The 24,643-nt window shown below is 47.5% G+C and overlaps 1 protein-coding gene across 10 annotated transcripts in view; it reads right to left on the bottom strand.

The window, feature by feature from the left end:
- Positions 1-24,643, bottom strand: part of ctnnd2b (catenin (cadherin-associated protein), delta 2b) — a 775,275-nt gene that overhangs the window by 245,597 nt on the left and 505,035 nt on the right. For 9 of the 10 annotated variants that reach the window (XM_078415264.1, XM_078415272.1, XM_078415282.1 and 6 more), the window contains 4 exons: positions 24,120-24,236; positions 23,719-23,903; positions 20,053-20,596; positions 3,533-3,727 (listed from right to left, as the gene is read on the bottom strand). In XM_078415264.1, the coding sequence (XP_078271390.1) occupies positions 3,533-3,727; positions 20,053-20,596; positions 23,719-23,903; positions 24,120-24,236 (1,041 nt within the window). The remainder of the gene's footprint in view (positions 1-3,532; positions 3,728-20,052; positions 20,597-23,718; positions 23,904-24,119; positions 24,237-24,643) is intronic. The other variant, XM_078415320.1, reaches the window with a different exon arrangement.

Genomic DNA, 24,643 nt, shown 5'->3' with positions numbered 1-24,643 from the left:
CGTAAATGAAGGATTAATTCCAATTCTGTCCTCAAACATGAGGAAGAAAAACTTTTTTCAGTCAGAAAGTTGTGAATCTGTGGAATTCTCTGCCTCAGAAAGCAGTGGAGGCCAATTCTCTGAATGCATTCAAGAGAGAGCTAGATAGAGCTCTTAAGGATAGCGGAATCAGGGGGTATGGGGAGAAGGCAGGAACGGGGTACTGATTGAGAATGATCAGCCATGATCACATTGAATGGCGGTGCTGGCTCGAAGGGCTGAATGGCCTACTCCTGCGTCTATTGTCTATTGTCAAACATGAGAAGTATCATTTGGGCTCTCTATCACAGGGAATATTTTCAATGTGGTTGGTATTGGCTATCCCTTGGATGACGTACAACATGAGCAAGGATCAATGCTTCTCCTGCTCCATTGGATATCGTGGACAGGAATTTGCCTGAGGTAATCCCTCCAACAGCATGCCAGACATCAAATGAACATGCAGGAATGGGTGCCTGGCAGAGACCAGTCAATGGAGACAAAACCCACTCTAGATACTAGACCCATGTGCAACTATTCCAGGCATTCACTTACCAGAGGTCTAATTTGACAATTTTTGCATTTTCTCACCTTGTGCCACTTGGCGTGAGATTACCAACAAAAGGCAACGAGGAACTTTGTGGAGATTCTTCAAGCTCACAGCCTCAGGAGTCAAAGTTATGTATGTTGTGCACACATATATAATGGGCACAGAGGTACAGTTGATTTATGGTTTACATGTCGAGCAGCCATGAAATTCCCTCCTAAACCTTTCCTTTAAGATGCTCTTTAACTACCATAAATGGCTCTTGGTAACAGTTCTATTATATACCTTGGCACATCGTTACTGCATTCAAGGTGATCGCTAAATAAATGTTATTGTTATCACCTGTCAAATGATTCTGATTGGCATGAGTAGTAATTGAGAGCTGGAACAAAGTTTTGGTTATATTTCAGTTAATAAGCACACTCTTTTGTGCAAGAAATTTCTGAACGACTGTCATTGACTTTAAATGCATTCAGAGAGTTTGTTTGCATGAATTCACACAGAAGTAGTCAGCTTGTTTAGTTTATGAATAGACAACACTGGGTCCATGTGAGAATCAGCAACATGGCTGTTTGATCAGCATTCAACTCTCCGGAGGTGTCCTTCAGTTTCCAGCAAAGATTAATTGAGTACTGCTTTACGCAACCATGGAGAAAATTCTTACAGGCTTTACAGAGATTAAATGCTAAGAAATTCCATGAGCGCTTTCCTGCTGATTAACTATGAAAATCCTCTATGGCATTCAAAAGGATAATGACGAGTTAGTTCACTTTTCAAGTTAGTGTGGGATGAATAGCAAATTTGGCCAACCAATGGTTGCGAAGGGAGGGGTAATTTGTTGGGCACACAACTTGTGACAAAATCCCAGGAGTTATTTTTCTTATTTATTCATTCTCAGGTGTGAATGTTCCTGGTCACTCTTTACCTTTAATTGTCCCTGAACCTTTACCTTTAATTGTCCCCGAACCTTTACCTTTAATTGTCCCCGAACTGTGGATCAAACAAGCGACAGCCATGAGTTTAAAGTCACTTATAGGCCGCACCATGTAGGAATGGTCATTTACATTCCCTGACCGATAATAGTGAATTGGTTAGACTTAGATCATAAGGTCGTAAGTGAGCAGAATTAGGCCATTCAGCCCATCAAATCTATTCCGTCGTTCAATCGTGGCTGAACCATCTCTCCCTCCTAGCCCTGTTCTCCTTCCTTTTCCCCATAACCCCTGACATCCAACCCCTGACTAATCAACTTGAGGCCAATCTGGTAATTTCATGGCTACTGTAACATGGCTTGGATTGAATTTGAATTTATATTTGAATTTTTCAGCTGCCATAAAGGGATGCACACTTGTGTCTCCAGAACATTGGTCCAGAACTCTGCCAGCTAGTCCAGTAGCTTAACTGCTATCTTACCACATTGCTCCGTATGCTACAGATTGGAATATGTCCAACTGAAGATAGAAGTGCAAAAGTTAAATGGAGCAAATGGGCTGCACTTATGTGGATGTGGACTGATGGATTGTTGATGTTTTAGAAAATGCATCCAAGGCAGCACTGGTAATAACGGTTTTAAAGGGAAAAAGTGCGATGCTTTGCTTTCACTACAATTATTTTTTGACAGGAATGAATTATTCTGACTGCACCTTTTAAGCACTGCACTCACATTTGCTGCTCAATAATGTAACTAAGCAAAACCATATATAGTCATTTACTCACAACACAGGCTGTTGTAAATACCTCTGATGATCACAGCAAATATTTCATCCAAGCTGCTGTCAGTACAAACTTTTTTCCAGTACAATGTTCAAAGAGACTGTAGGATTCAAATTGTGTCCTTCACGCAAAATCCCCACTGATCTGTCACGTCCTGTGGTTGAGACATTAAATGAGGTCCTATCTGCTTTTGCAAAAATGAGATATCAATGATCTCCTTGGACCATGGCAGTGATGCCTGAGTCTAGAGGGCTTAGGTTTGATATGAGTTGCAAAGATGTTTGGGGGAAATCCAAGATAGCATTTTTCTTCAACCATGGAGTAATTGCAATCTGAAACACTTGACTGTCAAGTGACGGAAGCAAAACTCTCACAGCACCTGGATGCAGTGAAGACAGTAGAAGGATGAGAGGGGATCTTATAAAAAATATATAAAATCTTTAATGGATTGGACAGGCTCGATGTAAGGGGAAAATGTTCCCAATGTTGGGGTAGTCCAGAACCAGGGGTCACAGTTTAAGAATAAGGGGTAGGCCATTTAGTACTGAGATTAGAAAAAACCTTTCCAGCCAGAGAGTTGTGAATCTCTGCCACAGAAGGCAGTGGAGGCCAATTAACTGGATGTTTTCAAGAGAGAGTTAGATATGGCTCGTAGGGCTAATGGAATCAAGGGATTTGGGGAGAAAGCAGGAATGGGGTACTGATTTTGGATGATCAACCATGATCATATTGAATGGCAGTGCTGGCTGGAAGGGCCGAATGGCCTACTCCTGCACCTATTTTCTATGTTTCTATGGACCAAGTGAAGGTACATAGAATGAATATAGATAGGTCCTCGATGGTCGGATAGAAATGGTGGATCAAAGGGCCTCGTCCTGTGAGATATGACTCTATGAGCAGGATATTTCCCCCTTGGTGTCCAAGCCAATATTTGTTCCTCAACAAACATCACTAAAACTGATCAGTATCACACTGCTGTTCATGAAACATTCTTGTGAGCAAGGTGGCTGTTAGCTGTCCGCCATTACAACACTGATCACGATTTGAAACATACTGATATGCCTGTGAAATGATTTGGGATGTCTCAAAGCTATGGAAGATGTTACATATATAATAGTTATTCACCACATATAATCTTCTCACTGGGATCTGTGCTTCAAGTGAATGGGTGCATGTTTGGCGATGGGCAGATGTGTAACGTATTCATATATGAAACTGATTACAAGCATGACATCTTTACATATATCACTGTACCTGTACTAGTGCGATAAGTCCCTGTGAGAGATGCCTGCAGCGGGTCTCCTTGACTTTGACTGAGACTCCTCAAAGGGGGTTTTTGATAAACTCTATCTTCATATATGGGGTCAATGTGGTGCTCTGGAGACTGCAGTGGGCGCAGGTCTGGGCCCAGGTGCCCATGCTGGCTGCTGTAGGAGGCACGAGAGCTGGCTGTGATGCACAAGAGAAAACAAGAGTTTGAGTGTTCAAAATCCGCATTCAATATAAGCAGCATTAACGACGAACAGATTCTGACCTAGAAACGAACAACCTTACCACGTGAAACAGCACTGTGAGTGTGTGAAAGTCACATACTGAGCACAACCTTCAATCCTATGGTTCACAGAGAAGAATATTTGGGGGTTTCCGTCCTGAGGCAGCAAGTCTGTTCATTCAAGTCCTTGCTGCTGCTGACCTTCAGCCCAGCAGCTGCGGTCAAGGCAGCTGGCTCCTGAACAGACATACCTCAATACAAACAGCACTCTTATCATTGCTACTTATAATTGCTGAGATGATAGATGGCTGGGGCAGGTTGAGGGCATGGTAGAGATCTCTCAGGGGAAGGCATGATTCAGAGGTTGGAGAGACCTGGGAAAGCTGGTTAAAACAATAACTGCTGGAGGCTTGTTCTTCATGTGATCTTCCAGGGCTTGCCTGGCAGTAGGTTGCCAGGGAAGTCTCTGCAAGAGAAAACCTATATCAGCACAACGAACTTTAGTATGAATGATTTTAATATATTACTTAGTGTTATGGATAGTGTTAGTCATATCACATTGACGCTACGACCAGGAAAGTGCACCAATGCTTCTACTTCCTCAGAAGACTAAGGAAATTTGACATGTCTCAAAGTACTCTGGGGAGGCCTGCTGTGCAAGCAAATGTGTGTGCCAATTTTTCCTGCTACTTGGGCTGAAGTGTTCTCTCCTTGAGCACGTAGTTTGGTGACCTCTATGATAGTCGCAGCCAACCATGACGTGTGGCAAAAATCAGCAGCAAAAGCTTGGAATGACTGTAAGGTCAAAAGACTGAGAGCGACCATGATCTCCATAGAATGAAGTGGGCACTGCACATATGCAAGGTTATTTTCTGAGGTCACAGAATGGCTAGATTGTACTCATGTATTATCTTTCAGCGGACTGGCTAGCACGCGACAAAAGCTTTTCACTGCACCTCATTACACGTGACAATAAACTAAACTCAAGGTGAAAGATCTCTCTGAGAAAAATGCAACAGTGTTCGCCCTTTAAATAACACAGTTGCTGGGAGAACAGGGTTAATCAAATCTGTCTGTTCTTGGATTTAAAAAAAAGAGGAGTCAAATGTTTCGTATCAGTGACACTGGGGATACTGGAGATAGATTTGCACTGAAGCTAAATCCTTTCGGCAGAGTTTTGTGCTGGCGAAAAGATGGCTGTGTAGTGGGCCAAGTAGGCCAAAAGAACGACAAGTAGGCAAGGTTAACAAAAGCGTGTTTACTGTATCTCTGGAACTCCAAAAGGGAATGAGAGTCATGCGGTCCTTGACCTTTATACTCCCGGCCGAAGTCCGCCTCCTTGGCTCGACCCATTCCCGTGCCGAGGGGTCGTGAGTGGTATGGCCCGACCCTCGGGAGCCGCCACAGGACCCCCCCCCAGAACCAGAGGCACGAAGCGCACCGGTGGTCGCACTAGTCGACCGAACCGTGTACGGTACCCGTCCGACGGGGGGTCTGGCGGGGGCTCAGCTGAAGGGACAAACGGGGGCGGAGAAGGGGGTACAAATACCGGTCGAGATGAGGGGATCGGCGGGTGCGGTGTTGGAGGCACTTGTAAAGGGGGGCGCCCGCGCGGCCGAGGCTGTGCAACCCGCACCGGCTGGTCAATGTCCAAGTGCGCTGGCTTGAGGCGATTAATTGACACGGCCTCCGGTCGGCCCCCCATGTCCAACACAAAAGTTGTCTCACCGTGCTTCAGCACCTTGAACGGGCCCTCATAAGGTCTCTGAAGCTGTGCTCGATGGGCGTCGCGGCGGAGAAAAACGTAGGCACAATCTCGAAGGGCCAATGGGACGTGCGGGTGGAACGTCCCATGGTGAGACGTAGGGACGGGTGCCAGTTTTCCCACTCGCTCACGAAGGCGCTGTAGGGTGGACGAGGACGGTTCCTGCTGCCCCGGCGATGAGGGCACGAACTCCCCGGGCACGGTGAGCGGCGACCCGTAGACGAGCTCGGCTGATGACGTTGCGAGGTCCTCCTTGGGTGCCGTCCGGATGCCTAATAAGACCCACGGCAGTGCGTCCATCCAATCGGGGCCGGAGAGTCGTGCCTTCAACGCAGCCTTGAGCTGCCGGTGGAACCTCTCCACCAGGCCGTTAGCCTGCGGATGGTAGGCCGTGGTGTGGTGAAGCCGAACCCCTAACAGCTCAGCCATGGCTGACCACAACTCAGAGGTGAACTGTGGTCCCCGGTCTGATGTAAGGTCCACCGGCACCCCAAAGCGTGCGATCCAATTTGCAGCCAACGCTCGAGCACACGTGGCCGTGGACGTGTCGGTCAATGGTATGGCCTCTGGCCACCGGGTGAACCTGTCAACCACCGTGAGGAGGTGAGTAATGCCCCTCGAAGTCGGGAGGGGACCCACAATGTCCACGTGCAGGTGGTCAAATCGGCGGTTTGGCAGGCCGATTTGCTGGAGAGGCGCCCGGACGTGGCGCTGGATCTTCGCCGTCTGGCACGCGACGCAGGTGCGGGCCCAATTGCCAACCTGCTTGCGGAGACCGTGCCACATGAACCGTGTGGCCACCAGTGCGACTGTCGTCCGGATGGATGGGTGAGCCAACCCGTGGATTACATCGAAAATCCGCCTGCGCCAGGCAGTAGGCACGATGGGGCGTGGTTGGCCCAATGACACGTCGCACAAAATTGTCGCTCCATTGGGGCCGAGAGGGACATCCTCAAGGCGGAGGCCGGAGATGGCAGTCCGGTAGGCGGGTATCTCGTCGTCCACCAGTTGAGCCACCGCCAGGGCTGAATAGTCAATGCCAGGCGCCACATCCAAAACCACCTCGACGGCGGGGCGCGACAACGCGTCGGCCACCCGGTTTTCTTTCCCCTCCACGAAACGGATGGAGGTTGTGTACTCTGAAATGTACGCCAACTGACGCTGTTGTCGGGCGGACCACGGGTCTGCAACCTTCGTGAAGGCGAAAGTTAGTGGCTTGTGGTCCGTGAATGCTGTGAACGGACGTCCCTCCAGAAAGTAGCGGAAGTGACGTACCGCCTGGTACAGGGCCAGGAGCTCGCGGTCAAACGCACTATACTTCTTCTGGGCGCTGGTAAGGTGTCGGCTGAAAAAGGCCAGGGGACACCAACCCCTGTCTGTCAGTTGTTCCAGCACGGCGCCGATAGCTACCTCTGATGCGTCCACTGTAAGGGCCGTCGGGGCATTTTCCCGTGGGTGGACGAGCAGCACAGCCCGAGCCAGGGCCTCCTTTGCGCCATCGAAAGCCGTCGCCGCCTCATCGGTCCACGCAATGTCCTTACGTCCGCCTGCCAGAAGGTGATACAGCGGCTCCATGATGTGGGCCGCAGATGGCAAAAAACGGTGGTAAAAAGCCACCATGCCCACGAATTCCTGCAGGCCACGTAACGAGAAGGGACGGGGAAACCGGCGGATGGCCTCAACTTTGTCCGGCAGAGGAACCGCACCCTGCGAAGCCACGCGGTGGCCGAGGAAATCGATGGTTTCCACGCCGAGCTGGCACTTGGCGATGTTGATGGCCAAGCCGTGCTCACTCAGCCTTTGAAACAGCTGTCGAAGGTGGGCACAGTGCTGCTTCCGCGAGCGGCTGGCTATCAATATGTCATCGAGGTACACAAATATGAAGTCCAGCCCACGACACACGCCATCCATCAGGCGCTGAAATGCCTGCGCCGCGTTTTTGAGGCCGAATGGCATGCGCACGAACTCATACAGGCCAAACGGTGTGATGATCGCCGTCTTTGGTACGTCGTCCGGATTGACGGGGATCTGGTTGTAACCCCGCACCAGATCCACTTTGGAGAATATAGTAGCCCCGGCGAGGTGGGCGTTGAAATCCTGAATGTGGGGTACGGGGTATCGGTCCGCCGTGGTAGCGGCGTTCAGTCGCCGATAATCCCCGCAAGGCCGCCAGCCACCGCTTGCCTTGGGGACCATGTGAAGTGGGGACGCCCATGGACTGTTCGATGGTCGAACGATCCCCAAGGATTCCATGTCGCGGAATTCCTGCCGCGCCAGACGTAATTTATCCGGCGGAAGTCGGCGCGCTCGTGCGTGGAGGGGTGGGCCGGTCGTGACGATGAAATGCACCACCCCATGCTTGGGGTTTGACGTACGAAATTGCGGCGCCGTGATGTCCGGGAATTCCGCCAGGATTCGAGCATAGGTGGATTCGACCGATGACAGCGGTCGAGCAACAGGACAGACCAACCCTAATGTAATGGGCTGCATTGTTGCACTGTGGACCAATTGCTGCCTCCTGACATCTACCAGGAGGGAATGCGCCCGCAAAAAGTCCGCCCCGAGCAACGGTTGTGAGACGTCGGCCACGGTGAACTGCCAAGTAAAGTGGCAAGAGCCGAAGGTGATCTTCACCGTGCGCACGCCATAGGTGCGAATGCTGGTTCCATTCGCAGCGGTGAGGGCGGAACCGCGCTTCCCAGAATGAATGTCCTGCATCGAAGGAGGCAGCACGCTCAACTCTGCCCCGGTATCCACAAGAAAACGATTACCCGAAACCCGATCCCAAGCAAAAAGGCGGTGAATCTGGCCGGCCGCCGCGGGGTCTACTGGCAGCCGGCCACAGCGTTTCCCGGATACGCGCATGGCGGGCGGCATCGTCGGGCTGCAGCACCCCAGCGCTGGTGGTAATAACACCAGTTCTTAACCAAGGTGTTGTCTGAAGCCTGCTGTCGTTGAAAAGCAGGTGCAGTACCTGCGGCTGCCGCCGGGGGAGCCCGTGCAGGCCTCCGGGGCGCAGGTTTGACTCCTTCCACAGCCGCCCCTCCCGACCAGGCTATTTCGGGCGCGGCCGGAGTGACGCGCAGCGTCATGACGTCATCACTGCGCGCCGCCCAAAGGGCGTCTGCACGCCTGCCGAGGGCCTGGAGATCATCAAAAGGCCCTTCACTGAGCTGCATGCGAATGTCGGACGGCAGTAAGTGGAGAAATACATAGTCGAAAAGGAGGCAAGGTTTGTGACCGTCCAGCAACGCGAGCATGTCACTAAGCAGCGCGGATGGGCGCCGGTCGCCCAGGGGAGGCATTTGGAGGATTCTTTTAGCCCGCTCCATTCTCGGAAGCCGGTAAGTTTCCAGCAATAGATCTTTAAGCGCCTTGTATTTACCTTGGGTCGGTAGGTCGGCGAGGAACTCGGTTACCCGCTGGACCGTGTCCTGGTCCAGGGCTCCAACCAGGTAGAAAAACCGTGTATCATCCGACCGGATGGATTTGAGCTGGAAATATACCTCAGCTTGCTGGAACCAGACGTGGGGTCGGTGGGTCCAAAAGGTAGGGAGGGCTACAGAAATTGCCTCGATAGCCGGTGTAGCGCCCTCGGACAGCGAGGCGAAGGCTGCGCTCCATGTCTTGTCCATTTTTTCTATAATGGACCGTTCGGGGTCACCAGTGTAGTGGGCCAAGTAGGCCAAAAGAACGACAAGTAGGCAAGGTTAACAAAAGCGTGTTTACTGTATCTCTGGAACTCCAAAAGGGAATGAGAGTCATGCGGTCCTTGACCTTTATACTCCCGGCCGAAGTCCGCCTCCTTGGCTCGACCCATTCCCGTGCCGAGGGGTCGTGAGTGGTATGGCCCGACCCTCGGGAGCCGCCACAGCTGCGCAAATATAGATCCTGCCAGAAAATCAGCAGTTGAATTTCCCAAAGAGGGCTAAGATTCATGGGAAGCTAATGGCATGTTGGCCTTCATGACAAGAGGAGTTTAGTATAGGAGCAAAGAGGTCCTTCTGCAGTTGCACAGGGCCCTAGTGAGACTGCACCTGGAGTACTGTGTGCAGTTTTGGTCTCCAAGTTTGAGGAAGGACATTCTTGCTATTGAGGGCGTGCAGCGTCGGTTTACTAGGTTAATTCCCGGAATGGCGGGATTGACGTATGTTGAAAGACTGGAGCGACTGGGCTTGTTTACACTGGAATTTAGAAGGATGAGAGGGGATCTTATTGAAATATATAAGATTATTAATGGATTGGACACGCTAGAGGTAGGAAACATGTTTCCAATGTTGGGGGAGTCCAGAACCAGGGGCCACAGTTTAAGAATAAGGGGTAGGACATTTAGAACGGAGATGAGGAAAACCTTTTTCACTCAGAGCGTTGTGAATCTGTGGAATTCTCTGCCTCAGATGGCAGTGGAGGCCAATTCTCTGGATGCTTTCACGAGAGAGTTAGAAAGAGCTCTTAATGATAGCGGAGTCAGGGGGTATGGGGAGAGGGCAGGAATGGGATACTGATTGTGGATGTTCAGCCATGATCACATTGAAAGGCAGTGCTGGCTCAAAGGGCCAAATGGCCTACTCCTGCACCTATTGTCTATTGCAACAGTATGGCAGGGCCCATGGTTAAGACAATTTGTCAACAGCAAAACCCTGTTTTCTATTGAGTCACACCAAGGAATGTCTGGGCCTCAGTCTCTGTATTGAGACACATACAGTCAGGTGTCTACTCAATGTGAAATCAAGGCCCCTTATCCATGTCTTTCGGAAACAAGATGTGATTACAATTGTTTGGAGGATGTGGGGAGGTGGTTTGGGAAGGGCTTGTTGGGGTAGAGTTGGTTAGAAAACTTCTCTCCATTTTATCCCAATTGGAGTCCATGATTGATTAGCACAGGAGAGGGGAGAAGGGAGAATGGTCTTTGATTATGTTGGCTGCTTTCGCAAGACAATGTGAAGTTTAGATGCAGTCAATGGGGGAAGGCTGCTTGTGTGATGGACTGGACCGCATACATCACATTGCAATGAACTACAGTACTTCAGCATGGATGACTGTAAATATAGTATTTCGTGTTAGGATCAATATTACTGGTACCACATTGATGCCACAGCCAAGCAAGCATACTGACACCTTTACTTCAGAGGACTAAGGAAATTCGGCATGTCTCAAATTATTCTTACCCATTTCTAGAGATGTACTACAGAGACCATCCTATCAGGATGCATCACAGTTTGGTCATGGCAACTCTTCTGTCCAAGACCACAAAAACTGCAGAGAGCTATGGATGCATTCCAGTACATCATGCAATCCATCCTCCCATTGACTGCATCTACACTTCACTTCAACATAATCAAGAACCATTCACACCATTGTCTCTTCTTCCCTCACCTGTCGGGCAGAAGATACAAAATCTTCCATCGAATTCAATGACAGCTTCTTTCCTGCAGTGAGCAGTGTCTTGTACAGACTTCTTATAAGAAGCATTCCCAATCCCTCAATCTACCTTGATCTTGCACTCGTTCTTTTATCGGCACTTTCTCTGGAGCTGTTACATTGTGTTCTGAAGAAGGGTCCTGATCCGAAACGTCACCTATCCATTTTCTCCAGAGAAGCCGCCTGAGCCACTCCTGCATCATGCGTCTATCTTTTATATTCTGCAGTTTGATTGGAATTGGGTATGGTTGATTTACCTGGATAGCATGCAAAAGAAGTTTTTCACTATATCTCGGTACAAGTGACAATAACAAATCAATACTAACGGAGGGGCCTCGATTACATTTCTGTGACTCTATGTTCAAATACCATCATTTTTGCTGGGGAATTTCTATTCAACTAATTAAACATGTCAGGAGTAAACCAGCAATATGCCGTTCCTTCCTACACACTTCAGAAGAGAAAATAGCTTGACAATCATGAACATAGAAATATAGATAATAGGTGCAGGAGGAGGCCATTTGGCCCTTCCAGCCAGCACCGCCATTCATTGTGATCATGGCTGATCATCCACAATCAGTAACCCGTGCCTGCCTTCTCCCCATATTCCTTGATTCCACTAGCCCCGAGAGCTCCATCTAACTCTCTTTTAAATTCATCCGGTGAATTGGCCTCCACTGCCTTCTGTGGCAGAGAATTCCACAAATTCACAACTCTCTGGGCGAAAGAATTTTTTCTCACCTCAGTTTTAAATGGCCTCCCCTTTATTCTTAGACTGTGGCCCCTGGTTCTGGGAACATTTTTTCCTGCATCTAGCTTGTCCAGTCCTTTTATAATTTTATATGTCTCTAAAAGATCCCCTCTCATCCTTCTAAACTCCAGTGAATACAAGCCCAGTCTTTCCAATCTCTCATGAAATTATCTGAAAATTGTTAAAATGCGAACTGATCGAATAATCAGGGCAGAAAATTTGTTATCCTTACCCGTCTTATGTAAATATCACTCTAATCCCTCCAATGGACTTAAACCAGCTCTGCAAAGTGACCCAAGAAGCCACTCAGTTCAGAGGCAATTATGGATAGGCAATAAGTGATATGTATGAGTACATGGACAAGCATTGGTTTATGACAAATTGATATTGGACATGCTGCCTTTGTGAGAAGGCAAAATAATGGCAGGCTAAGTAGAATTGCTCCTGTATGCCACGTTGTCGATACGGCTCCTTTAATGGACACCCAAGAATCTTCACAGGATGATTACCAAAGACACATTGGACATTAAGGGCATAATTAGATATTACGGCAATTAGGTTTATTGTTGTCACGTGTGTTGAGGTACAGTGAAAAGATTTGTTTTGCATGCTATCCAATCATATCAGATGCTATACATAAAAATATCATGTCAAACTCAAGGACAATAAGGTAGAGCGAAGGGGAAGATACAGTGTAGAATATAGTTCTCAGAGTTGTCGCGCGCTCGTTGCCGAATGCTTGATCAAAGAGCCGCAAATATGTCTTCGAGAAAAGTTGTTAAGTTGATGGAGATGTGGGAATTGCAAGGCTGAAGGCACAAATTGGAGGATTGAGGTGAGGGCTGTGCAATTAGAAGGGTACAGAGACAAGGGAAGGGCAAGGCTTGGTAGCATGTAAAGACAAGGATGTGAATGTTAAAATCGAGGCACTGCTTGAATGTAAGACTGCCGAGATTAGACAGTAGACAACAGACAATAGGTGCAGGAGGCCATTCGGCCCTTCGAGCCAGCACCACCATTCAATGTGATCATGGCTGATCATTCTCAATCAGTACCCCGTTCTTGCCTTCTCCCCACACCCCCTGACTCTGCTATCCTTAAGAGCTCTATCCAGCTCTCTCTTGAATGCATTCAGAGAATTGGCCTCCACTGCCTTCTGAGGCAGAGAATTCCACAGATTCACAACTCTCTGACTGAAAAAGTTTTACCTCATCTCAGTTCTAAATGGCCTACCCCTTATTCTTAAACTGTGGCCCCTTGTTCTGGACTCCCCCGACATTAGTGAGCACACAGTTGATGGGTGAACGGGGTTTAGTGCAAAAGAGCAAAGGCAGCAGAAATTCAAATGAGCTCAGGCTTATGTAAACTTTAAGGATGGAGTTTGGCCGGGAGGGGATTAGAGTGCCCAAGCACACAGAGGCATGGCTTGGCTGAGGATTTGAACAGTAAATGAGTTATAGTCAATGCTGTGTTCCTATTAAAGATGCTCTTGGTGATGGCCAGGATAAATGGTTCAAAGTTCTCCTCAGCATCAAATAAGACATTGAGGTTCTGAACACCATGATTCTGCCTCCCCCAGTTGAGGGGGTTGGAGTCATAGGCTAGGGGGTGACATTTGTGTGGGGCACTGAAGACACAAGTTTCCCCCTTCATTCTTAATTGGATGAAGTTTTTGGTCATCCAGTACTGGAAGTTGCATGAGCCGTCTGACCATATAGAGACACAGAAGGCTGTAGAGGCAAGTCAGTGGATATTTTTAAGGCATAGATAGATACATTAGAAACATAGAAAATAGGTGCAGGAGTAGGCCATTCGGCCCTTCGAGCCTGCACCGCCATTCAATATGATCATGGCTGATCATCCAGCTCAGTAACCTGTACCTGCCTTCTCTCCATACCCCCTGATCCCTTTAGCAAAAAGGGCCACATCTAACTCCCTCTTAAATATAGCCAATGAACTGGCCTCAACTACCTTCTGTGGCAGAGAATTCCACAGACTCACCACTCTCTGTGTGAAGAAATGTTTTCTCATCTCGGTCCTAAAAGACTTCCCCCTTATCCTTAAGCTGTGACCCCTGGTTCTGGACTCCCCCAACATCGGGAACAATCTTCCCGCATCTAGCCTCTCCAACCCCTTAAGAATTTTATATGTTTCTATAAGATCCCCCCTCAGTCTTCTAAATTCCAGCGAGTACAAGCCCAGTCTATCCAGTCTTTCCTCATATGAAAGTCCCGCCATCCCAGGGATCAATCTGGTGAACCTTCTCTGTACTCCCTCTAAGGCAAGAACGTCTTTCCTCAGGTTAGGAGACCAAAACTGCACCAAAAGATTCTTGATTAGTACAAGTATCAGAGATTATGGGAGAAGGCAGGAGAATGGGATTATGAGGGAGAGATAGATCTGCCATGATTGAATGGCCGAATGGCCTAATTCTACTCCTATTCCTTATGACCTTATGACAGTGAAGAGACCAAGAGAACGGCTTAGAGGGCGTTACAGTGGCGATGAAGTAGAGTTGCTGCCTTACAGTGCCAGAGACCCGGGTTTGATCCTGACTACGGGTGCTGGCTGTACAGGGTTTGTACGTTCTCCCTGTGACCGTGTGGGTTTTCTCCGGGTGCTCCGGTTTCCTCACACACTCCAAAGACCTACAGGTTTGCAGGTTAATTGGCTTCGGTAAAATTGTACATTTTCCCTCGCGTGTTAGTTAGTGCACGGGATGATCGCTGGTCGGCATGGACTCAGTGGGCCGAATGCCCTGTTTCCTCGCTGTATCTCTAATGTCTAAAGAAGAGGTAGCAAGTCTGGAGCAGGGTGTTCCCGATATAAATTTGAGCATCATTACCCAGAGGCCAAGGGCGTGAAAGAAATTTGAAGTCATCTGACTGCGATTACAGACAGACCGGCATAAGAAGTAACTGGGATTTTTAAAATGAGGTTTTATATACCTGCATAAGGGGAAAAAATCAATTGAACAAATCAGTAATCGTTCACTGATCACATTACTGAGGTATTTATTCACAAAATGCTGGAGTAACTCAGCAGGTCAGGCAGCATCTCAGGAGAGAAGGAATGGGCGACGTTTCAGGGTCGAGACCCTTCTTCAGACTGCCTCTACAGCCTTCAGTGTCTCTATATGGTCAGACGGCTTCAGTCTGAAGAAGGGTCTCAACCCGAAACATCGCCCATTCCTTCTCTCCTGAGATGCTGCCTGACCTGCTGAGTTACTCCAGCATTTTGTGAATAAATACCATCGATTTGTACCAGCATCTGCAGTTATTTTCTTATCTTACATTACTGAGGTAAGTCAACGTGCTGGGACTAGGAACAAGATGCATGGTTTAGGCTGACCTGACTGTGTTTGACATCAGAACCAGCTGCCTGATGAGGAAAGGGATCCACCCCAAAGGAATATGCATTAAACTCACCATCCGGAAGAGCAAAAGGCCACGAGGGGTATGAATATGCCTGTGTTTGTGATTCTAACCATGTGTAACATCTGCGAAAGGGAGCTTGTGTGAGAGAGAGAGAAATCCATGGGTGCAGGGTGTAAATCAGTGTGGTGTGGTGTGAGTGAGAAAGTGAGGGATCAACAGATGCATGTTTTAGAAGGGTATAAGTGTGAGAGAGTACACAACTGAGAGAGCAGCTATGGCGTTGCATGTGGAAGTACAGTAGGAGAAAGCATCCGTATATTTGGATGGGGAGGAGGGAGGGGGAGGAGGGGGGGAGGGAGGGAGGGGAGGGGGAGGGGAGAGGCGGGGGAGGGGGGAGGAGGTAGGGAGGGCGAGGGGGGAGGGAGGGGTGGAGAGGGGAGGGGAAGGGGTAAGGAGGGGGAGGAGAGAGGGAGGGGAGCGAGGGACAGGGGGAAGGGGGGAGAAGGGAGGGGAAGGGAGGGAAGGGGAGGAGAGGGGGACAGAGGAGGAAGGGGGGAAGGAGAGGGTGCTGCACCAATGCAGGAGAGGTTTGGGCCCAACGGGTCCACTTGGTCTAGTATATAATATAAATGAAATCGCATTGCCAGGCTCTGATAAAAATGAATTAATGCAAATAATTAAAGATGATTTTGAACTATGTTTGGATAAAACTAAGACCCTATAGTGAGTCTCGATCAGCAGCTGTGATCTAAATGAACGACAAGAAGGTCACATCCCACTAACAGCTGCAGGAGGCTTGGAGGAGGGATGATTGGGCCGCGGGAACTGATTGCACAGGGAAGTGATTACTGATTGCAGCGTGCTTTGCTTCCAATTAAAGGCTCATTTCCGCAATTTCAAATCAGAGCTAGAGACCGGAGCACACTGATAAGAAAACACATCCATAGCATTCCTAAAAGTACTGTTCTACATCACAGGCAACAGTAGTGCAATCAGTTGTAATTAGCTCCACTAAATCAATCTATTGTCTTGTGCAGATCACGTTCTCACAGCTTCCTGTTTTAAGGTTTTACTTTCTTCATAGGTTGGGGTGGTGGAATCGCTCGGGCTGTTTTCTGACCGACAACTTTTTATTCTCTCTGCTTCTGTTCTAAATTCACAAGAATATTCCAAGTCATAAGCTTTGCCTTTAAACTGAAACACTTTCATTTTGTGTAAAGCACATTTCATAGTCTTAGGCTGGACAAAGCACTCCACAGCCAAGCAAGTAATTTTGAATTGTAGTCAACATTACAATGGAAGTCACTGTATTGGTCAGTGGTTTTTATACTTGACTGTGAGTCACATTGGCAACACATTCAATGGACAGGAGAAGGCTGTTCAATTTGTTCCTTAACTCCTTCCTTTTGGTTTAGGTTGAGGTCTCTTCATACCTTTAATTGGCAAATTGCCCACAATATCCATGAGTTTCTGGTGGGAAGAGAACACTAAATATCTGATAAGACACAAAAAGCTGGAGGAACTCAGTGGGACAGGCAGCATCTCTAGAGAGAAGGAATGGGTGACTTTTTGGGTCGAGACCCTTCTTCAGACCCGACCCGACCTGGCCTGAAACAGTCTCGACCCAAATCGTCACCCATTCCTTCTCTCCAGAAATGCTGCCTGAGCCGCTGAGTTACTCCAGCTTTTTGTGCCTATCTTTGGTTTAAACCAGTATCTGCAGTTCCTTCCTACACTAAATATCTGATACTCCTTGCAGTTAAAAGCGTTTCCTGATAACACCTACAAAGGGCTGATTTTCTGAGTTATGGCAGGTTGACACTGGAGATTGTTTCTCTGTACTTATCCTGCTGAATCCTGTTACCATATGAAACACTTTGCTCCTTTCTGTTATTCCCACTGAAACTAGCCACTTTTCCGTAAACTATCATCAGAATTTAACCCTGGTACCTTTCTGGTGGAGATGTCTACAGAGCCAATATTTTTGTTTCTGAAAAGTAGCACCAGACTGAATGCCAACGTTTCGTCAATATTGTATTTTTTCTCCAAAGTTGGAGGGTACTTATCACAGGGTAAGCATTGCAGTTTGTGTGGCCACAAGTACCCCCATTAGGAAGGTGGTTGAATACTGACTGGATCGTCTCCTGGTTTTGGAAAAGATTATTTGATAGGTCTGTCCACATTGGTGATGACCAGATGATTAAAAGAGGCAATCATTTTTTAATTGAGTGATTATCCTGTTATCTCTGCAACATGAGACGCTGAGATCTCGTGAAATAGAGCCAGCCACTGTATAACTTTTATTTTTTGGTACCAGTGATGCAATAGTTTAATTCTGAATTGAAGGGGCACACAGGTAAAGAACTTAATACCGGTATGTAACATAATTTGAAGCGCATTATTTGTTGAGCAGATTCCTGGGATGGTCAAGACATGACCACCTGCGGTGGTTTCCACAATTTTTCCTACATTTGATTTGATTTATATTTAGATACAGCGCGGAAACAGGCCCTTCGGCCCACCGAGTCCGCACCGCCCAGCGATCCCCGCACACTAACACTGTCCTACACACACTAGGGACAATTTTTACATTTACCCAGTCAATTAACCTACATACCTGTACGTCTTTGGCGTGTGGGAGGAAACCGAAGATCTCGGAGAAAACCCACGCAGGTCACGGGGAGAATGTACAAACTCCGTACAGACGGCGCCCGTAGTCAGGATCGAACCTGAGTCTCCGGCGCTGCATTCGCTGTAAGGCAGCAACTCTACCGCTGCGCCACCGTGCCGCCCTAATTTGTTAGTTTTGCGATATATTCCCTATTCCAGAGTTGTCTGGGTACATCAGTGCAATGTCGCCAGTCAGCTATGGAGGACAGATACTGATACAACTTACATTCAAAGAAAATGATGTACCTGCAGTCAACTGTGGAGGACAGAAACTAATACAAGTTGCATTGTCAGATGAAGTCCTTTATGAGGTAATATCAACTGGAATGGGAAAAAGTCAGTTGGCAGGAAAAACTCATCTTCCAGGGGAGCAGAAGGTGACTTCCTTTTGGTACAGCCTCCCACAATATGCCACCGGGATAGAGTGATACCATGTGGAAACAGGCCCTTCAGCCCAACTTGTCCACACTGGCCAACTACACTAGTCCCACCTGCCAGCATTTGGTCCATATCCCTCCAAACCTGTCCTATCCATGTACCTGTCCAACTGCTTCTTAAATGTTGTGATAGTCCCTGCCACAACTACCTCCTCTGGCACCTTGTTCCATCCATCCACCACCCTTTGTGTGAAAAAGTTATCCCTCAGGCTCCTAATAAATCTTTTCCCCTTCGTCTTAAACTTATAAAGATGAAAAGTGTGAAGTGCTGCATTTTGGTAGGACAAAGCAAAATAGGACGTACAGGGTAAATGGTAGGGAATTGAGGAATGCAGTGGAACAGAGGGATCTGGGAATAACTGTGCATTGTTCCCTGAAGGTGGAATCTCATGTGGATAGGGTGGTGAAGAAGGTGTTTGGTATGCTTGCCTTTATAAATCAGAGCATCGAATATAGAAGTTGGGATGTAATGTTAAAATTGTACAGGGCATTGATGAGGCCGAATCTGGAGTATAGTGTGCAGTTCTGGTCGCCAAATTATAGGAAGGATGTCGACAAAATGGAGAGGGTACAGAGGAGATTTACTAGAATGTTGCCTGGGTTTCAGCACTTAAGCTACAGAGAGAGGTTGAACAGGTTGGGTCTTTATTCTTTGGAGCGTAGAAGGTTGAGGGGGGACTTGATAGAGGTTTTTTAAATTTTAAGAGGGACGGACAGAGTTGACGTGGGTAGGCTTTTCCCCTTGAGAGTGGAGAAGATTCCAACAAGGGGACATAACTTTAGAATTGAGGGACAAAAGTTTAGGGGTAACATGAGGCGTAACTTCTTTACTCAGAGGGTGGTGGCTGTATGGAATGGGCTTCCGGTGGAAGTGGTGGAGGCAGGCTCGATTTTATTATTTAAGAGTAAGTTGGATAGGTATATGGATAAGAGGGGATTGGAGGGTTATGGTCTGAGAGCAGGTAGATAAGACTAGGTCAGAGAGAGTGGTCGGCATGGACTGGTAGGGCCGAACGGGCCTGTTTCCGTGCTGTGGTTGTTATATGGTTATATGGACTTCACTGCCGGATCATGGACAGTATTGTATGTTACGCTGCTTAGTCTTGGATTCTTTCTGAATCATTTCACGGGCTCCTTCCCTGATACTGAGGTATATATGATAAACATTTGGCCTGTTTTATGTATTGTTCATTCCTGTCTTCGTAGTATTATGGTCGGTGACATATAATGTGAACCCCAATCAAATGGAATCTTAACTATTTACCACAACATCTATGAATCGTGTCAACTAGTCTACATGAAAACAAAACTGCAACTGGGAAAACTAGAGAGCAACCAGAATGTGGAGCTCACTGTTATAAGAAATACACTTGAACTTTAAAATCCCACACGACGTGGTCCAAGTTCCACAGTCTTATCATCTAGATTAAAGAGATTACTCATGATTTTTTATTGCCCCCATTGTATTCATGGCAACCTGAACAAACCCTTCATTACTGCATAGGTTTTTTATCAGCGGGTCAGGCAGCATCTCAGGAGAGAAGGAATGGGTGACGTTTCGGGCCGAGACCCTTCGGGTCTCGACCCGAAACGTCACCCATTCCTTCTCACCTGAGATGCTGCCTGACCCACTGAGTTACTCCAGCATTTTGTGTCTACCTTCGATTTAAACCAGCATCTGCAGTTATTTTCCTATAGATTTTTTTAATCAAGTTACTCCTCTAAAGAGAAAACATCCCAAGACTATTCAGCCTACACCAATTGTTCCCAGTTGCCTCTGTGCACAATCTCTTACTGAGCTTGGGAATGGTAAAGACATTTGGCCAAATGACGAATCTGCCCGAGAGCCAAGTTAGATTACCTGCCAGGCTGCCGGGTCTCTGCAGTGTACTCCACTCGTACAGCTCCTGAGGGTGCTTGCTGTACGGGTCAGAGGTGTGGGTGAGGCGTTTGGTGGGCGAAAGCGTGGCGTAGCTGGGCTGGGCCGAGCTCGGCTGGTGCGCGGGCGAGGTGACGGCGTTGGCCGGCGGGGAGGGAGAGAGGGTGGCCGAGGACACAGCGATGTTGACTGGCGAGCTGGTGCTGTAGGACTTGGACAGGCGGCTGGGAGAGGCCGTCTGCTTGGGGGAGGCGATCCGCTGGGTGGTGTAGACGCCGCTCTCTGCGGCCGAGCCTGCCCTCTGGAGCTTGGGCGGTGAGCCCGTCCTCTGGAGGGACATGGGTGAGCTCACTCTCTGAGCGGGCAGCGTGGCACTGACGTAGTAGACCGAAGATGGATGCTGTGCTTCTGGCAGACGGAATGCACTGGCATGGCTCGGTACGAAGGTGTCCCTTGACTGTGGTGTGGAGTGAGATGGGGACGGCTCCGACCCCGATGTGCGACTGCTGTCGCCTGCTCGGTTAACCTGGAGGGGAAACAAGAGAACGAGAAATCAAATTGTATAAAATTAGGAGAGGCACAGATGGGGTAGACAGTCAGAACCTTTTTCCCCTCAGGGTGGAAATATCAAAGATTAGAAGGCATAGCTTTAAGATGAGAGGGGCGAAGTTTAAAGGAGATGTGCAAGACGCTGCCTCGGCAAGGCCAGCAGCATAATCAAGGGCGAGTCACACCTTGGCCACTCCCTCATCTCCCCTCTCCCTTCGGGCAAAAGGTGTAGAAGTATGGAAACGCACACCTACAGATTCAGGGACAGTTTCTTCCCAGCTGTTAATGGCAACTAAACCATCCCACCACAACGAGAGAGCAGTCCTGAACTTCTAACTACCTCATTGGAGACCCTTGGACTATCTGTGATCGGACTTCACTTTCTTTATCTTGTACTGAACATTATTCACGTTATTCCCTTAATCGTGTATCTGTACACTGTGAACGGCTTGACTGTAATCATTGTCTTTCTGCTGACTGGTTAGCACACAACAAATGCTTTTCATTGTATCTCGGTACACTAAACTAAACTAAAGACATGTTTGTTTTTACACAGAGAGTGGCATGTGTCTGGAATGGTGGTGATGGCAGATACAATAGAGCTATTTAAAAGGTTTTTAGATAGGCATATAAATATGCGGGGAATGGAGGAATGTGGATCATATGTAGGCAGATGGGATTAGTTTATTTTGGTGTCATGTTCAGCATGGACATTGTGGGTTGAAGAGCCGGTCCCTGTGCTGCACTGTTATATATTCTGTGTTCTAAAATAATGCTGCACTAACCGTAGTAACCCTAATTTGTGTTTTTAGTCAAACACTTCAGAGTCGCAGAACGATGAGAGATTTGATTCTCTGTCCCAGACAGAGATGGTGGAAGATTAACTTTAAGCACTACAAAAGGGCGGCACAGTGATGCAGCTGGTCGAGATGCCTCCAGTGCCAGAGATATTGGGTACTGTCCGTGTGGGGTTTAAATGTTCTCCTTGTGACCGTGTGGGTTTCCTCCAGGTGCTCCAGTTTCCTCCCACATCCCATAGAGTACAGGTTTGTACATTAATTGGCCTTTTTAAATTGCCCCAAGTGTGTAAGGAATATATGAGAAACTGGGATAACATAGAACCAATTGAGAACAGGTATCACCCGTTGGCGTGGGCTCAGTGGGCCGAACGGTCTATTTCCATTCTGTTTAACTAAACTAAGCAAAAATGTTTCAAAAAAAGATAGAACGTTCAGGGAGATAATTCCATAGCTGACAGCCTGGACACTCAGATAATGTTATTCATGGGGAGAAATAAAATTCAGGCATGCACAAGGCACTGGGAACCTGAGAATTCAGGGTTTCAGAAGTAGGGAAACATCAGGGTAAGTAAGAATTGCAAATCTGACAAATTGTCAGGCTAAAATCTATTGCAAGTCAGTGAACATAGGAACTGACAGGTCCAAGTAAGGCCAAGAGCAATAGAGATGTGAATAAACTGAGGTTTCTGCAGTGCATTTAAATACAGTAAAATGTCCTGGAGCATTTCACAGGAGAACTATCAGGCAGAAGCTAACATTAAGCCTAACTGAAGCTGGGACAGAAAACGTGCTCAGTGATGTAAATTTCAAGCAGCCATTTAAAATATGTGGAAAAATTAAGCAAGGATGTCAGAGAGCTTAGGGCCTGGTTAGTAAAAGAAGTAGGGTCTAATGGTGGGGCAAAGATTGAGGAGATTTGAATAAAAGGACAAAGATAGCAACGTTTTTTAATGGAAGGAGAGCATGAAAATACATTTCCGGAGAAGACAATGTTTTTTACAAAAATGAAAACAGCGGTAGGAGATTTATCCATTTAGTGTTGTTTAATTTAGAGATGCAGCTTAGAAACAGGCTCTTCGGCCCACTGAGTCTATGCTGACCATTGATAACCCATTCACACATGTTCTATGTTATCCCCTTTCACATCCACTCCCTGCACACCAGGGGCAATTTTATGGAGGCCATTTAACCTACACACACCAGCATATCTTTGGTAGACACAAAGTGCTTAAGTAACTCATCGGGACAGGCAGCATCCCTGGAGAGGAGGAATGGGTGAGACGTTTTGGGTCGAGACCTTTTCTTCAGACATCTTTGGGATGTGTGAGGTAACTGAGGAATGCACACCCAGAGGAAATGCACACAGTCACACAGAGAACGTGCAAACTCCATGCAGACAGTGCCCGAGGTCAGGATCGAACCCTCTGGTGAGGTGAGGCAGGGGCTTTACCAATTGTGCCAGTGTGCTGTCCAAACTTTGTATAATTGAGCTAGTCTCCAACTATTGGAAAACAGATACCTCTCCTACGATGGCAAAAAGGTAACTTTGCACAATCTTGCACAAAGTTACTTGAGGCAGATTTTTACCGTGTGGTGCCAAAACTTTGACCAGTCTTTAAGAAATTTCAATCACATTCTGAACCTTCAGGGATCGGTGGGAAAATAGAAACATATCCTGTTCTCATGTCAAGCTGACAATCTCAAGATAAAGTTAATCCTTCAACGACATCCGGATATTTTTGGACATTAATCTCCTGGAGTATGGTGAGATTGAATAATGGAAAAAGTTAGCATTAATTTTCCCTGATTGCTTTGTTTACTGGAAAAATATTACAGTTGGGGAAAAAAACCTAATTGCTTGACGGAGTGCAAAGTCATGCGGCCTTCACCATACGCTGAATTTAAAGCTGCCAACTGGACAGCACTTTTAATAAAAACACTTTGTGTTTACAGGAGTCAGTGCGACTGCATTAGTTGCTCAGTCAATTATTGTGGCTTCTTTCATTTTCATGCCTCACTTCATAAGTCTGAGCACATAATCCATGCTGGCACCCCAAGGCACTATTGGAGGATGAAAAACTGGACTCAAGTTCATAGAGTCCTCTCATAGAGTCATAGAGTCAGATAGCAGGCCCTTCAGCCCAACTTGTCCATGCCGACCAGATTTTATAACTGAGCTTGTCGCAATTGCCTGAGTTTGACCCACATCCCTCTAACCCTTTCCCATCTATGCGCCGATCCTAATACCCAGAATTTTCTCACAAAGTTCACATCACGTTGATAGAACTATTCGACGTACCTGCCCATAGCCGTGAATGCCAACACCTGCTCCAACCTGCCCGCTCGAGGTCCTCCCGGAGAGTTGTGATGTAGTTGAGTCACCTCGGGAGAGGGTCTGGGTGCTATGGTAATTGCCCGAATACTGGTAGGACCCTTCTGGGTTGGCATTGTTCTGCGAGGCACTCTGGGAGAGAAGACTGGGCCCTGTTCGGAGTCATTTGAGAGCAGTCAGAGGACTTGTCACCAAAGCAAAAAGTACAAGAACTAATTTCACCCTTTTTTTTTAACACAACACAATTTAAGCCTCGCAACCTTCAACAACACGACAACTGCACTCACCTGTGCGAGTGAGATGAATAGTTAGCAACTCATTCAACTAACCACACAATAATGTTAAGTATTAGATTAAGTGAGTTTCACCTTCACTGGAAGAGTATTCATGATGATCCAGTATACCCGATTCTTGCAGGGACCTTAGGCAGGAATCCACCAGCTCCAAGCCACTGGCAATTTCATCGTCCGCACCTTTCTGTGCATCTAAAGATCAGACAAGTGGTTCAAAAAGAGAAAAAGGCAGAGTGATTAAAATCCCCTCTCCCTACCCTATCCCCATTGCAGCATGGTGGTGCAGCAGTAAAGGTGCTGCCTTATAGCGCCAGACACCCGGCTTCGACCCTGACTACAGGTGCTGTCTGTACGGATTTTGTACGTTCTCCCCGTTTTGCCCGGATGCTCCGGTTTCCTCCCACACTCCAAAGACGTACAGGTTTATGGGTTAATTGGCTTCAATAAAAATTGCATGTTGTCCCTAGTTTATAGGATAGTGCTGTATACGTTGATCGCTGGTCAGCGCGGATTCGGTGCCCCGAAGGGCTTGTTTCTACGTTGTATCTCTAAACTAAACTAAACTGATGTGACACTCTGAGATAATAGTAAGCTTGAGA

This window comes from Rhinoraja longicauda, chromosome 2 (genome assembly GCF_053455715.1).
Source record: "Rhinoraja longicauda isolate Sanriku21f chromosome 2, sRhiLon1.1, whole genome shotgun sequence".
Taxonomy (NCBI): Eukaryota; Metazoa; Chordata; class Chondrichthyes; order Rajiformes; family Arhynchobatidae; genus Rhinoraja; species Rhinoraja longicauda.
This window is presented reverse-complemented; position numbering and strand designations above follow the sequence as displayed.